The following is a 13,243-nucleotide window of genomic DNA, read 5'->3' as shown; positions in this document are numbered from 1 at the left end:
ATCAACACTCATCCAACCACACCACTCAAAAAACCAATAACCATAACAATACATAACATTTCATTCGCTAGAGTCAGCTTTTTTTATTTTTTTTTTCAACCGTGAGACGCGACGTGAGGTGCTTGGTGGTGGTGTGTTTTGCCGTTGTCTCTTTCTGTTTGGCCAGCGCTTTTCCTGTTTTGCGTTTGTTAAAGTCACAAAAACACGGCCCCCCGCCGGTGTCACCCAGGCTGGGGGCACAAAGCCCACCTTTCCCCTCCCCCCCCCCCCCCCCCCCCCTTTGTAGCCACAACACGTTTCATCGCTGTGCCTATCCTCGCCCGTACTTGTACATTTACACTTGTGCTACTTGCAGTGTGTATGTCTCCTTCGTGCTCCTTCAACGGTCTGTGCTTCGGCAGTTCAGCCTTTCAAGTTCTTTGCCTCCTCTCTCCCGACTCCTTTTGGCTGTCAGCACCAGGCGGGCGCTTGATGCGCGCACGTTCTCCTCCTTTGCATTTTTGGCGTTCTGCATCGCTCCGCTTTTCCCTCTCTTTCTTTCTGTGTGTATCCGTCTGGCTGCAGAGCTTATGTCGGATCAGATACCGGGGGTGGGGTCTGTCCTCCGTGTATCCTCGAAAATCCTTACGGGCCTTTCACGAGAGGCATTCGGAGATTTGGCGCATTTGCTGCGTCCCTCTCACCTGCAGCAACTGAGGAGCATTCTGGAAGACAAGGAGAGTAGCCCTAACGATCGGGTAGTCGCTCTAGAGCTGCTGAAGAATGCATGCATTGCAGCCGGCAGGTGAGGCGAGGGGGTGGAAAAGGCCTCGCGATCGTGCAGCGGGCAGAAGACGCCTCGACTCGGGGCAGGCGTTTCTTCTCTCTTTCACAGCACAGCCCTCGGCGACTTGCGTCCCCTTGCAGCCTGCAGACAGGATATGCGCTACATTCCCAATAGCTCCGCTCTCTCCGCAAGATGCGATACATCCTCCGGCTTCAATTTGCGCTGCTCAGGATCCTTCCAGGCTGCCAAGACACGGGAACGGCGATTGTTGTCGGCAAGAAGGGTCAGTTCGTCTTTACAGACGGCGAGGACGAAGAAGCGCTTTCCAAGGGAGCTTACCTCGCATATACGACAGACAACCTTCGCTACAGTCAGGTAGACCCTCGCCACGACCGTGCATGAGCGTCTGCGCGGCCTTAAGCGCAAAAAAGAAGCGTGACAAGCCCTTTGAGCCGGCAACGCAGAGAGAGAGAGGGCAATCGAGGGGTGGCAGCGTTTACTGAGTCGCCTTTGCGGCGTAACCCTATGTTCTTGCGTGTGCCTTGGGTGTGTCTGCCCTTTGGAGGTCTCGTTTTTGCCATCTGGAGTATGCGGATTATGGGGGTTATCTACCTCTGTTTGACTGTGGCTCCGTGTCTGTACTTGCGTGGCTGGATGTTCCGGAGTGTCCCTCTTGGCCCTCCCTCTTTGAGTCTACGCTCCCCCCCATTCGCACAGTATGTGCATGTGTGGCTACCGCTGCCTCCAGATGGCTCCGCTGGACATGTATACAGAGCAGAACACAAAATGCAACCTTCCGGCTCAAATAGACATTTCAGCGGTAGCTGGAAGTTCGTATGAGTTTCTCTTCATCGCAAAAGGCGGTGGCAGCGCCAACAAGACCTTTCTCTTTCAGCAAACCAAGGTACGCCTTCCCACTGAATATCCGGGACCGTTGCGCTCACTCTTTACGGGGGAGGTGCATGCATACACGAACGCTTGCAGCCCGCGTTTGTGTAGCCTTCCTGCATCCCAGATAGAGCTATGGATTAGGGTCGAAAAACCCTCTTGCCTTTTTGTGGTCTCTAGACCTGCATGCAGGTCTATACATGTCCCTGTGCCTGCCGTTGCGTATGTGGGCAGGTGTGTGTGTATGGATGTACATATGAATGTGTGTGGATGTATATTTATTTGTGTATAGATGTACACATATTTGTGTATGGATGTACATATATGTGTGTATGGATGTACATATGTTTGTGTATGGATGTATATAGATGTGTGTATGGATGTGTACGTGTATGTATATGGATGCATTTGTATGTGCATGGATGTACTTGTATGTCTATCAATGTATATATATATATATATATATATATATATATATATATATATTTGTGTATGTATGTGTATATATGTGTGTATGGATGTATACATGCATGTGTATGGATGTATTTGTATGTGTTGTGTGTATAGATGTATATCTATTTGTGTATGGATGTATATATATGTGTGTGTCGATGTATTTGTATGTGTGTAGATATATTTGTCTGTGTATGCATGTATTTGTATGTGTATAGATATATTTGTATGTGTATGCATGTATTTGTATGTGTATAGATGTATATATATTCGTGTATGGATGTATATATATGTGTGTGTCGATATATTGGTATTTGCATAGATATATTTGTATGTGTACGGCTGTATTTGTATGTGTATGGATGTATACATGTATGTATTTGTATGTGTATGGATGTATACATGTGTGTGTACGGATGTATACATGTGTGTGTACGGATGTAGATATGTGTGTGTACGGATGCATATATGTATGTGTATGCACGTATATGTGTGTGTATGGATGGATTTGCATGAGCATAGATCTGCATAGATGTCTGTTGTGCGTGGGCTGCGTGTGTCATCCTAGAGTGTGTTGATGTTCGGGCCCAACTATGAATGCACCTGCTGCGTATGTGTATGTGTGTGTGTAGCTGTGCGTGTGTGTTTATGGATGTGTGGATCTTTGTGCGTGGCAGGGTCTTTTGACCCCAGAGAAGCTTTTGGGCTTTCTAGACGAAAAGATTCGCAGCATCGGCACCTCGGCGTGTCCTCCTTACCATTTGGCCATCGTGATTGGGGGCTTGTCTGCCGAGCAGACGTTGAAGACAGTAAAGCTGGCGTCTTGTCGCTACTTGGATACTCTCCCTACGAGCGGCGACATCCACGGGAGGGCTTTCAGGGATTTGGAGATGGAGAAAACTGTTTTGCAGATGACCAGAGAAATGGGCATTGGTGCTCAATTCGGAGGGAAGTACTTTTGCCACGATGTTCGGGTAGTTCGACTGCCGCGGCACGGGGCATCGCTGCCCGTTGGCATTGGCGTGTCGTGCTCTGCAGATCGGCAAGTACTTGGCCTTATCAATGAAGAGGGAGGTGAGAAGCTAAGCTGTGAACTTGTTGCGCCTAATTTGGTGATGCTTTTTGTCGGGCCTGCTGGTTGCTCGAGTGCCGTGTGCTGGTTTTGCTCCTGCGGGAAAAGGGCAACAGGAAGATGAACGGCGGGCGGGCGCTCGCATGCGCGCTGGCTCAGGGCTTAATGCTCCCCCCTTCGTGTGTCTCTTGTTGAAACCTCGCGCGTGCTTCCCGGCGCAATTTCAAAGGTGCTTGTCACCTTTCATGTAGGTGCATGTGTATGTATTTGTATGTGTGTACATATGTGTGTTTGTGTGTGGACGCATGCATGTATGTATGTATGTTTATATGTATATTAGAATGTATATATATATGCATATGTATGTATGCAGTTATGTATGTTTATATGTATGTATGTTTATATGTGTGGATTAATATGTTTGTATGTGTGGAATTTCGTATTTTTGTATGTATGTATGTATACATGTATGTATATATTTGTATGTATGTTTATATCTATGTTAGTATATATATATATATGTATATATGCATGCATGTATGTTTATACGTATGTATGTACAAGTATGTGTATGCTTCTGGCTGTCTGTTTGCCCCGCTGTCTGCGTCCATAGCGCCTCTGCTGCGTTGTCTTCTGCACTGCCTGTTTGCCGTGTTGCTGTCTTCCTTGTGCCCCTGCGGTACTGCAGTCTTCCTGGAGGAGCTAGAGTCGAACCCCACAAAGTTTCTTCCAACGGTAACAGATGCGGACTTGGGCATATCGGAGCCGGTGCGGCTTAGCCTTGACCAGCCAATGCCCGAGCTGCTCAAGGCCCTGAAGCAGCTGCCATGCAAAACTCGGCTTTCCTTGTCGGGAACGCTGATCGTCGCGAGGGATATAGCTCACGCGAAGCTGCTGGAAAGGCTCAACAAGGAAGGAGACCTCCCCGACTACATTAAACAGCATCCCATTTACTATGCCGGTAGGAAGTTGACCAGTGGGGTGCTCCCCTTTTTTTTTTACCCTCGGTCCTGGCGTCCATGCTATCACCGCGCCTCTGCGCTCCCCTGATAAAGGGATTCCAGCTTCTTTCTTTTTTCATGCGTGCGCGCATATAAGCATGCATACATATGCATATATATATATACATGCGTACATATGTATGCATGCCTATATATATACATACGTGCATATATGTACATGCATATATATATATATATGTATGCATGCATACATATGCATATATATATATATATATGCATACATGCCGGTTCGCTTGCTTGTGCTGCAGGGCCTGCGAAGACGCCTGAAGGCAAGGTGAGCGGCAGCTTCGGCCCGACAACAGCGGGCCGTATGGATCCTTACGTGCCTACTTTCATGAGCAAGGGGGGCTCTATGGTGACGCTCGCGAAGGGAAACAGATCGGCGGCAGTCGCGGAAGCCTGCAAAACGTACGGTGGCGCCTACTTGGGCTCTATAGGAGGCCCCGCTGCCATTCTCGCGGAGAACTGTATCAAGCATGTGGAGGTTCTTGAGTACCCCGAACTTGGCATGGAAGTGAGTGTTTTGAATTAGGAGCTCTCCGCGTGCTTTAGTTTTCAAAAAGAGGCAAATACAGGTCTTGGAAACTAAGCCAAGAAGCGAGGGAAAGGCGCCCGACCCCTACTGGGAAAACGCTTGGGGCCTGCGACTTGGGGTTTGTGCGACTCAGGCTATTTGGAAAATTCGCGTTGAGGATTTCCCGGCTTTCGTTGTCATCGACACCAACGGAAATGATTTTTACAGGTCGTGGATGCCATGAGAGCCAAAATCCGCTCACCTTTTAGATTCGAAACGCCGTACGGCGTTTGTGGCTCTCCCCCCGTGGGTGGCTCTCGCGACGGGTAAGTGGCGCGAACGACACGCTATTTAGGGCTCTTTGGGGCTTTTTTGACTGCCTTGGCCCTCACAACAGCCAAGCGTATGAGCGTTGAAGCTTGGTCGCTGGAGGAACCCGAGGTATTAACTAGGCAGAGCGTCGCGTTCACACAGACACGAAGGGCTATGCCTCCTTAACCAGTAGATATGGCAAACGCGACCCCGGAGGCGCTTCTTGGATGCATCTTGACTGCAGGCAGACCCAGCGTCGGTTGCGGCACGCTGTTTTGGGGTGTTTGTCGGGATAGTTGGCAGTATCCTGGTTAGCAGGGGAGCGAGTAAACACCTGGACAGCAGTCGACCATAGTGTTGGATGCAGTCCACGAGGAGGGTCGGTGCAAAGTGTGCTTGGAGGGCAGCAACAGGCCTTGAAAAGTGTCCCGTTTTCCTCACTTGTTTCAAAGGAATTGCTGCATTTAGTCCAGCATCTCTCCGTCACTGAGCAAAAGTGCGGCAGGAACCAGGGCTAAGTGCAGCGAATTCATGGCCGGTGCAGTGGTTTCCCCTTCCTTGTTGTACCCTGTAGCCACGCCTTTCTCTTACAACGCCTTCATATTATTGGCGCCTATGTGCCGAGGCGTAAGGCGCCTCCCGTTGCAGGCGACCCTACTCGCGTTCTAGAGGAGCTTTGTTTCATGGCTCTCAACTCTTCGCGTAACAATCGGGGGAGCCCCTGGCCATCCCGGAGTTTTCCCCACATTTCCAGGTTCGAATGCATCACAGGAAACCCTATTTATAGCGGGTGGTATGCGGGCGTCGGCGAAGCTTGGTGGCTTTTATACGAAGCCGACCCTCTCTCGGTAGCCTGATGAACAGCGACGCAGAGGTACTCCTTACGACACAGCAGAACATGTTTTCTTGTGTGGGTTAATTTGGCTCCTCGGTTTGGCTGAACAACTGTCTTACCTTCTTCCGCGTAGCGCTAGCTCATTGTGGTAAGAATGAATGGTGTGGAGTGTTTGGGGAGCGCAACAACGCACAGTTTACGTGTCTCGCCCTCCTTCCTCGAGGCAAAGCAATACGCGGCGCCTGCAGGGGAAGGCGAGATTTCTATAGAAGAATATTTAATAACTTTCTGCCAAAAGAGTCTGAAGTTAGGTTTTATTACGCGTACGGGAGACTTGCGTACATGGGGCATTTTACATATCCCTTTCGCTGTCTCTACAAAAGATTTCGTAGCGCAACCAAGTGGTAAAGGTAGAATATGAGGCACGTGCATCGAGTTGGGCAAGAGTTGATGTTTTTGTAGGACACGCGAGGGATTGCTGTAGCTGTTGGTGCTGTCTATCAATATTGCGTCCTGGTAGTCGAAGTCCAAGTTCAAGTGGGAGTGCCGCAGGCAACTAAAAGGCTGGATACCGACGAAGAACAATTACATGTACTCTACAGCCTCTCTAATAATGTGGAAACTGCATGGAAGGGCGCCAGTGGAGTGCTCTTCCGCAACGTGCAAAATGCGCCTCAGCCAATGGCGAGGGACGTGGGCGCGAAGGGGTGTCAAGGGAACCATGCGGAGGGGATGATGGGGTTAGACAAATTTTCGCAGATTCAAGCTTTGGATGTCCTTATGGAGCCACCAAGGCATTTTTTTTTCTGGAACGCAACTGGCCACCATAATCTGGGAAACGGGTCGCCTACCTCAGAGTGCGTGACTCTCCTAGGGACTTGTAGCATCTTACGGGGCCTTTATGCCCCATTCTGGGCAGCACTGTGCAAAAGCACAGGGCACCCTTCTCTGTAAATAGGAATTGACGTTTGGCAGGACGCGCACGCGCTACCTGTTATGCAATCGGGGATCTACAATCGTGTGTAGCTGTGGGCATCGGGCTAACACAGTGACACTACATCCAATGGATGAAGCTGTAATTTACGGACGGTTCAGTAGGAGGAAGGATCTTCTTTGCAATCGTGTGTGTTGCACCATACACGCACCGGTGGCACCCCCACACTGTTACAAGTATGCCACCTTCTATTAGTGAGCAGAAATGGCATCCATGAGAGAAATTCCATGAACCATTCCTTTTAAAGGAATTAAACGGACTAAAAGGACTTACAGTTTCAGAGTATTAGCTGTTTTCCTGTACCTCGCATTACATGCAGCCAGGGCCATTGATGGCTGCGTGCAGAGCACAACCAGGGGAAAGAGGGCTCCCTGAGGCTTGAATGCCCTTAGTGAGGATCTGCTGTTAAATTCTTTGGATTTGCTTCTGATTCTGCCTGCTGGAGCCACAACACGCACCCTTCAAGTGCATCCGCTGGCGCCGTGCTGCCGCTGCCCGAAGCTGCATGGGAAACCGGCACCCTGCCGAAGATACCCCCCAGGCGTCTCTAAACTTTGTCCACCAGCGGCCTTCGCCATCTGGCAGCTCGACATATGCGTGGACCTGACGCGCTTGGCTGCCCTGCGCACCAGCAGTAGCAGCGGCGGTGAGAGGGGTGGGACTATTGGAAGGCATAGACTATCCGGCTGCTTCTGACGGCCTCGTATGACAAAGATTCTTGCCCTCTGCCCACGATTCAGCTAGCCACACGCCACGAGCCATTTGCTGCTCGAGGTGTCCCTTTCGCCGCATGTGGACGCGAGATTTCGCGATACCCGTTTCGGCAAAGTAGACGATGACGCAGGCCCCCGTAGATGGCATTGACTGGCCCGGCCTATACCGCTGGTCTATCAAATATTCTGGTAGGCAGTGAGCAGTGAAACCACCCCCACAGCAGCCGTATGAGCACACATTCAACCACACATACACACTCACACGCACTCATGCGTGCTTGCAGCTGCGGTGGGGGCTACCACCCTTCCACTTGCATATTAAGTCTTACCAGAATATAGATATAAATATAGCCACCCCGCGGCGTTGAGGATCTTTGCCGCTTCGCCCCTCTCGGCGGGTGCAGCTCGCAAGGGGAGAAGGATTTCCCCGGGGAGGGAGGTAGCTACACAGGGGGGGTGAAGGAAGGGCTTTGAAGCAAACCATAAGGGCGGAGGGAGGGGGTGGAGGGGATTTTTGGATCAAGATGCGTCTCCTGTATGTCTTGCAGATGGCACGTCCCCGAATTGCCGGCTAAGTGACGAAGATGTGGCTTTTCTGCGAGGCGCTATTCAGGAGGCGTTTGCGCAGGAGGAAAAGCCTAATGAAGTGACAAAGGAACAAATTGCCGTCATAGAGAAATTCCTCAGCGGCGAAGCTCCGGGTACGACACCCCTGCAGGCAGCCGCACGAAACAGCATTTAGGAGGCATGCGGAACGCAAGGAACGGGCAAAGAAGGATTGACTATTAGAGGGTCTCGTTGCACTCAGCGCATGGCACTTCTTTTTCCCCGGCTGTATACAAGGCGCCATTTTAGAGTTGCTGCTTTCCCTGCACCAGCTCATGCTATCCTTCTGGCGTTCTATATGTATATATACATGCGTATATATGTGTGTTCATGCATGTGTGTATGTAGATATATGTGGATATGTTTTCATGTGTGTATGTATGGATGCCTATATATATATCTATGTAAATATGTATAAATATTTATGTGTCTGTATGTGTGTGTTCGGCATCAAATAGCCCGGGATTGCATTGCAGCCCTCTCAGTGCTACAGCGTCTCACGGACGATTATCCGGAGCTTTCGAGAGATCTTTCCAAGTGGGTGTTTTTAGTGGAGAGGCGTGCGTGTCGCTTGCTGGCGGATGTTGAGGGTGTGAAGATTTAGGTGTGCCCCTCCGGCATGATGCACGAGGCAAACGCGCTCTTGCTCTGCTGCTGCTCCTGTTGCTGCTAGGTCTTTTTGCAGCCGCTCGAGTTGTTGCTGAGTGTGTGCCGTCTACCTGCTGCGCGGGTGTGCAGGCTCCATGCGCTGGAGCCGTTGCTGCATCTCTTGAGCGTGCCTGAAGACACAGCGGCGTCTGGTGCCTCCTTGGCTGCTTCCGAGCAGCAGCAGCAACAGCAGTACTCGCAGGGGAGGCAGCAGCTGCCGCAGGAAGTGCCACAGGAGAGCGAAGCTGCCAAGGCCTTTATCATCCTGGAAAAGGCTCTGGAAATACTCGCGGCTGTCGTGCAAAACAACCCGCAGATACAGCAGGCTGTGGCAGACCTGGGGGTAAGTCGTGATTTGTTGCAGGCAGCCGCACAAAAGTTGTTGTGGAGGCACTCCTGCGTATGCCCACCAGCTGTTGCAGCTGGTACAGCTGCTGCAGCTTGTGGTGCAGTTGGTGATAATAACAGGAGTGATCGGTTTGCAGGGGGCCTGGTGGGGATGAGCATGTTGCGAACGCAAGGCAGCTATTTAGGCTAGCCGTGCCTGCTCTTCTTTGGCGCTGTTTCACAGGGGCTTAAGGTGCTCTTCAACTTGGTAAGAGAGAGTCCACGGAGCAAAGCTCTACGAGTCCGTTCGCTGCAGACGCTTTCGTGTCTTTTGCGGAATCATCGGCCTAGTGAAGAGCTTTTCCTGAGGAGCAGAGGCTTGAATCTCCTGGTTTACGCCATTCGGAGCGACGATCCGAAGGTTCGTCCTCGTTTGCGTGATGTTTTAGAGGTGCTTCGGTGTATTTCCTAGATGATGAGGTGCATGCCTGTCTGTACAGCTGAGCGGGGAGAAAGGGCGGGGGGCAGAGGAAAGGCGTCTGGTGAGAATTGTTGGAACCGATAAACCCTGCGCGACGCCATCTTAGCCAGCTTCCCTCACTCTTTCTTGGCACCACATGTTGCGCTTCTTTGGGTTACTTTTTTGCATAGGGCAGACCCCTCCTGCGCTAGTTTCCTGTGCTGTACACGTATCCCGAAGGGCCTTAAAATACCGTGCGTGCTAGCAAGGTATTTTAAGGTTCCGCTTTTTTTGAGCATAAGGCAACCTCTGGGGAGTGGCTCTCTCCCGCTCAACAGCTTCATTGTTTCGGCGCTTTGTTGTGTGTGTACATATATATGTATGTATATGTGTGCACATATATATATGTATGTATGTGTGCACATATATATATATATGTATGTGTACATATATATATATATATGTATATGTATGTATGTGTGTGTATCTATGTATGTGCATGCTTGTAACTGGCTGCTTCAGTACCAGGAGAAGGCATGCTCTTTGTGCCGGCACTTGGTCGCTGAGGGCCTAGTCAGTCTTGAGTCTGCGCGAGAAACCGGTCTGTTTACCGCTCTGGAGATGCTGCTGCCCTCCCTCCAAGACCTCCTCAGTAGGCTTTCTTTCCTGTTTGTCTTGATTCTATGTTTTGATGAGGAGGCCTTAAAGGGCGGCGGGGGCGCTAGGGAAAAGCACTCAAGAGGCAGCCATGCAAACGCTGCGCAATGAGAAGGAAGCGTGCATGGGGACAGTGAGGACCCTCTTCATGCAATGACACGAATGGTTTAGAGTATTGTGTGTGCTAATAAGACGAGAGAAAGGGAGAGAATGCGCAAGAGCAAGGCACAACACCTAAGATATCTTTTCTTTACACATAGGCACCCGCACAAGCCCACAGCTTCCCGTTTTCGCTGCTGTTTTTCCGCGGCGCTTCCGTGTGATCTCAGACGTCCAATTCGCAGAGACCGCAATGCAGTTGGTTATTAAACTCCTACAGCAGCACAGGTGAAATCCTGGCAGCAGGGGCCCATGTAGGGACGTGGAGCGAGAGAAGGATCCTTTTCATAGATAGATAGACACAGACAGAGAGAGAAAGACAGACAGAGAAAGACAGACAGAGAAAGACAGACAGAGAAGGACAGACAGACAGAGACAGACAGAGACAGACAGAGAGAACGACGCAGACAGATAGACAGAGACAGAGAGAGAGATCTGAGGAATTTGGTAGTCAAATGAATGACTGTTTGTGGATGAGGTAATTTTTTTTCCTAGGGCTCCTCGCAGAGGGTGCTGGCATTTAGTGGCGAAAAAAATTTTGTACATCTGGCGTGCAGCCTTGTTTCGTTATTCAATGCCCTTTCGACTGCGAATCTGTCAATACGCTGCAGAATGGCACTTTGTCGATCCAAGGAGCTCCCGGCGCTTACGGCTTCTTTGAACAACCGAAGGGAGTGGCTAGAATCCGCGCGAAGCCGTCTTAACAGCGAGCTTGAGTTTCTCAATGCGAGGGCAGCTATGAAGCTGCTGACAGCACAGGAGAGTGTGAAGCTGGAGGGCCTCCCGTATGATTTGGAAGCGGTCAACTCCCAGCTGGTACTTGTCGATGAAGCCGTGGCACTCACAAAGTAGGTTATTGGAGCGGCAGCCGCAGCACACCACAAAAGTTTTCTTTAGCTAACTGAAAGGGATTTCAATTTCTTTTTGAACGAAAAGCTGTGCTGCTGGTCGAGCACTGTAGTGGTAGTGGTCTTGGTGCGCTTGATCGCCGGCTTTGCTGTTGTAGACGATTTCGTTGCCATGCGTGGTGGGGGAGCTGCTTCGGCAGTTTCGAAGTTGGGGGGGCGATTACTTCCTTACAGAAGGCTCAGCTGTTGGTACCTGCTGCACGAGCCATTTCCGTGTGTTCGAATTGTGCGTTCACAGCGTGCAGCATCTCATACCAACACAGCAATCTCAACCGAGGCACAAGCAGGTGCAGCACCCAAGCAGAGCGCAGCAACCCCCTGCTCTTCCCTCTGGACCTGCTGAAGCAGGTCTATCGCTGAATCATGGAATACAGCAGCAGTTGCCGCTGCCGCCTCAGTACGCAACGCAGCAGCATGAGCAACAACACTATCCCGAATATCCGCAGCGGCAACATCAGCAGCAGCATCACCCACATCAGGGTTCTCGCGGAAGAGCTCATAGGAGCCACAGTAGATCGCGTGTGCACCACGAGCAACAAGAACAAGAACAACACATGGGAGGCTCTCCCTGGCCGCCTTCAAGCCCTTCAGCATAGGGGCGGCATGCCTGCTGAGCACGGGGTCGTGAATCATCTGCAGCCTTCTTGCCAGCGCACTCACTGTCAGTGTAGGGTTGCAGTTGCCGTGTAGATAGATGATTTTAATATATCGCTTGCAGCAGGGTTTTAACATGCCGTTGCCTTTTCGTGGGTCACCTGCCGCTGTTAGGGAGGCCTTAGCCCGTCGGTAGTCCCCTGGTGGCTCTTCAAAAGCTGCTGCGGCAACAAATATGCAGAACGCAAGAGACAACCACAATACTAGCAGCACCCGCAACTGCTGACGCCACACGAATAGCCACAAAGTGAACACAAAACATCTGTTCCCCCTTAGCCTGTAACGCTGAACTTCGCTTGTTGGGTAATCCATGTCAATCCGTTACATCGTCCATCGGCTCGCTGCATCCCGTCGGTAAGTGATGCCTCTTCTCTTCTTCCCGAGAGTATAGTAACGCCGCTGCAGGAAGTTTAGTCTGGCGCCTAATAATCGCCTTCAAAGCGTTCTTCTAGGAGGATCTGGGAGACTGTAGAAGGAATGCGGGGCACTACTTGAAAAGCCACTGGCCGCATGCATTTTCTCTCGGGCGGTCGGTCTGCTCAATTAGGCTTCCCGCTATCTATCGGTACTGGGGCATGCAGGTCAGGGAAGCGCGCACTAGCATACACGCAGACAGAAGGGGTTCCTTTATTCATAGCGGTGGGAGATGCATAGCGCTGGGAAGACCTGCTATACTGCAGTCAGAAAGCGTGGTAGCCGGGCATTTATCGGCTACAGGCATGTTTTAGACATGGCCTTCGCGTGAGGCAGAGCAGCACGATTACCGACCCTTGATCAGAAGGGCACGCACACTTGCGCGTCTCGCCTAACGCGTTGCTCGCTTGTGGCGACGGCCATTTAAACACCGCGCTCGTTAATGTAGAGAATTTGTAGCCCCCCCCTCCGCTTGAAAAAAAGGCATCCCGGTAAAAGGAAGTCTGCCAGCGCCGCTGCTTACAGGAGGCCTCTATCTAGGAGCGAGGGCAGGCGAGGTTACCAGTAGGAAGGAAGGGAGTGTCTCCATAGACAAGGGTTCTCCCTACAAATGGGTGCCCCTCTCTCTCTCTGTCTCTCTACGGGGGGGCGTGCTTATTGAGGGGCGCGGGAGGAGGGAGGAATGAGGGTCCCTACTAGGGACCTTCGTGGAAGATGTGTGTGTGTGTGTGTGTGTGTGTGTGTGTGTGTGTGTGTGTGTGTGTGTGTGTGTGTGTGTGTGTGTGTGTGTGTGTGTGTGTGTGTGTGTGTGTGTGTGTGTGTGTGTGTGTGTGTGTGTGTG

At 51.0% G+C, this 13,243-nt stretch overlaps 2 protein-coding genes across 2 annotated transcripts; both read left to right on the top strand.

The window, feature by feature from the left end:
- Positions 1-554: 554 nt before the first annotated feature.
- LOC34622144 (fumarate hydratase class I, aerobic) lies at positions 555-4,959 on the top strand (the record flags this gene model as incomplete). Its single annotated transcript, XM_026334071.1, has 7 exons — positions 555-784; positions 997-1,141; positions 1,515-1,670; positions 2,785-3,181; positions 3,868-4,140; positions 4,450-4,715; positions 4,870-4,959. Coding segments are annotated over 7 exons (1,557 nt in total), but the record flags the coding sequence as incomplete, so codon positions are not given.
- A 2,732-nt stretch (positions 4,960-7,691) lies between these two features.
- Positions 7,692-11,682, top strand: LOC34622142 (the record flags this gene model as incomplete). The annotated part of the gene is made up of 9 exons (XM_026334072.1): positions 7,692-7,758; positions 8,118-8,270; positions 8,634-8,712; positions 8,914-9,166; positions 9,395-9,571; positions 10,133-10,262; positions 10,597-10,654; positions 11,038-11,274; positions 11,573-11,682. Coding segments are annotated over exons 1-9 (1,264 nt in total), but the record flags the coding sequence as incomplete, so codon positions are not given.
- Between the last annotated feature and the right edge of the window lie 1,561 nt (positions 11,683-13,243).

The sequence above is a fragment of the Cyclospora cayetanensis genome, unplaced genomic scaffold, assembly GCF_002999335.1.
Source record: "Cyclospora cayetanensis isolate NF1_C8 unplaced genomic scaffold, CcayRef3 CcayRef3_contig_350, whole genome shotgun sequence".
Classification (NCBI taxonomy): domain Eukaryota; phylum Apicomplexa; class Conoidasida; order Eucoccidiorida; family Eimeriidae; genus Cyclospora; species Cyclospora cayetanensis.
The sequence above is the reverse complement of the archived record's forward strand: the minus strand, read 5'-3'. Positions and strand labels throughout refer to the sequence as shown.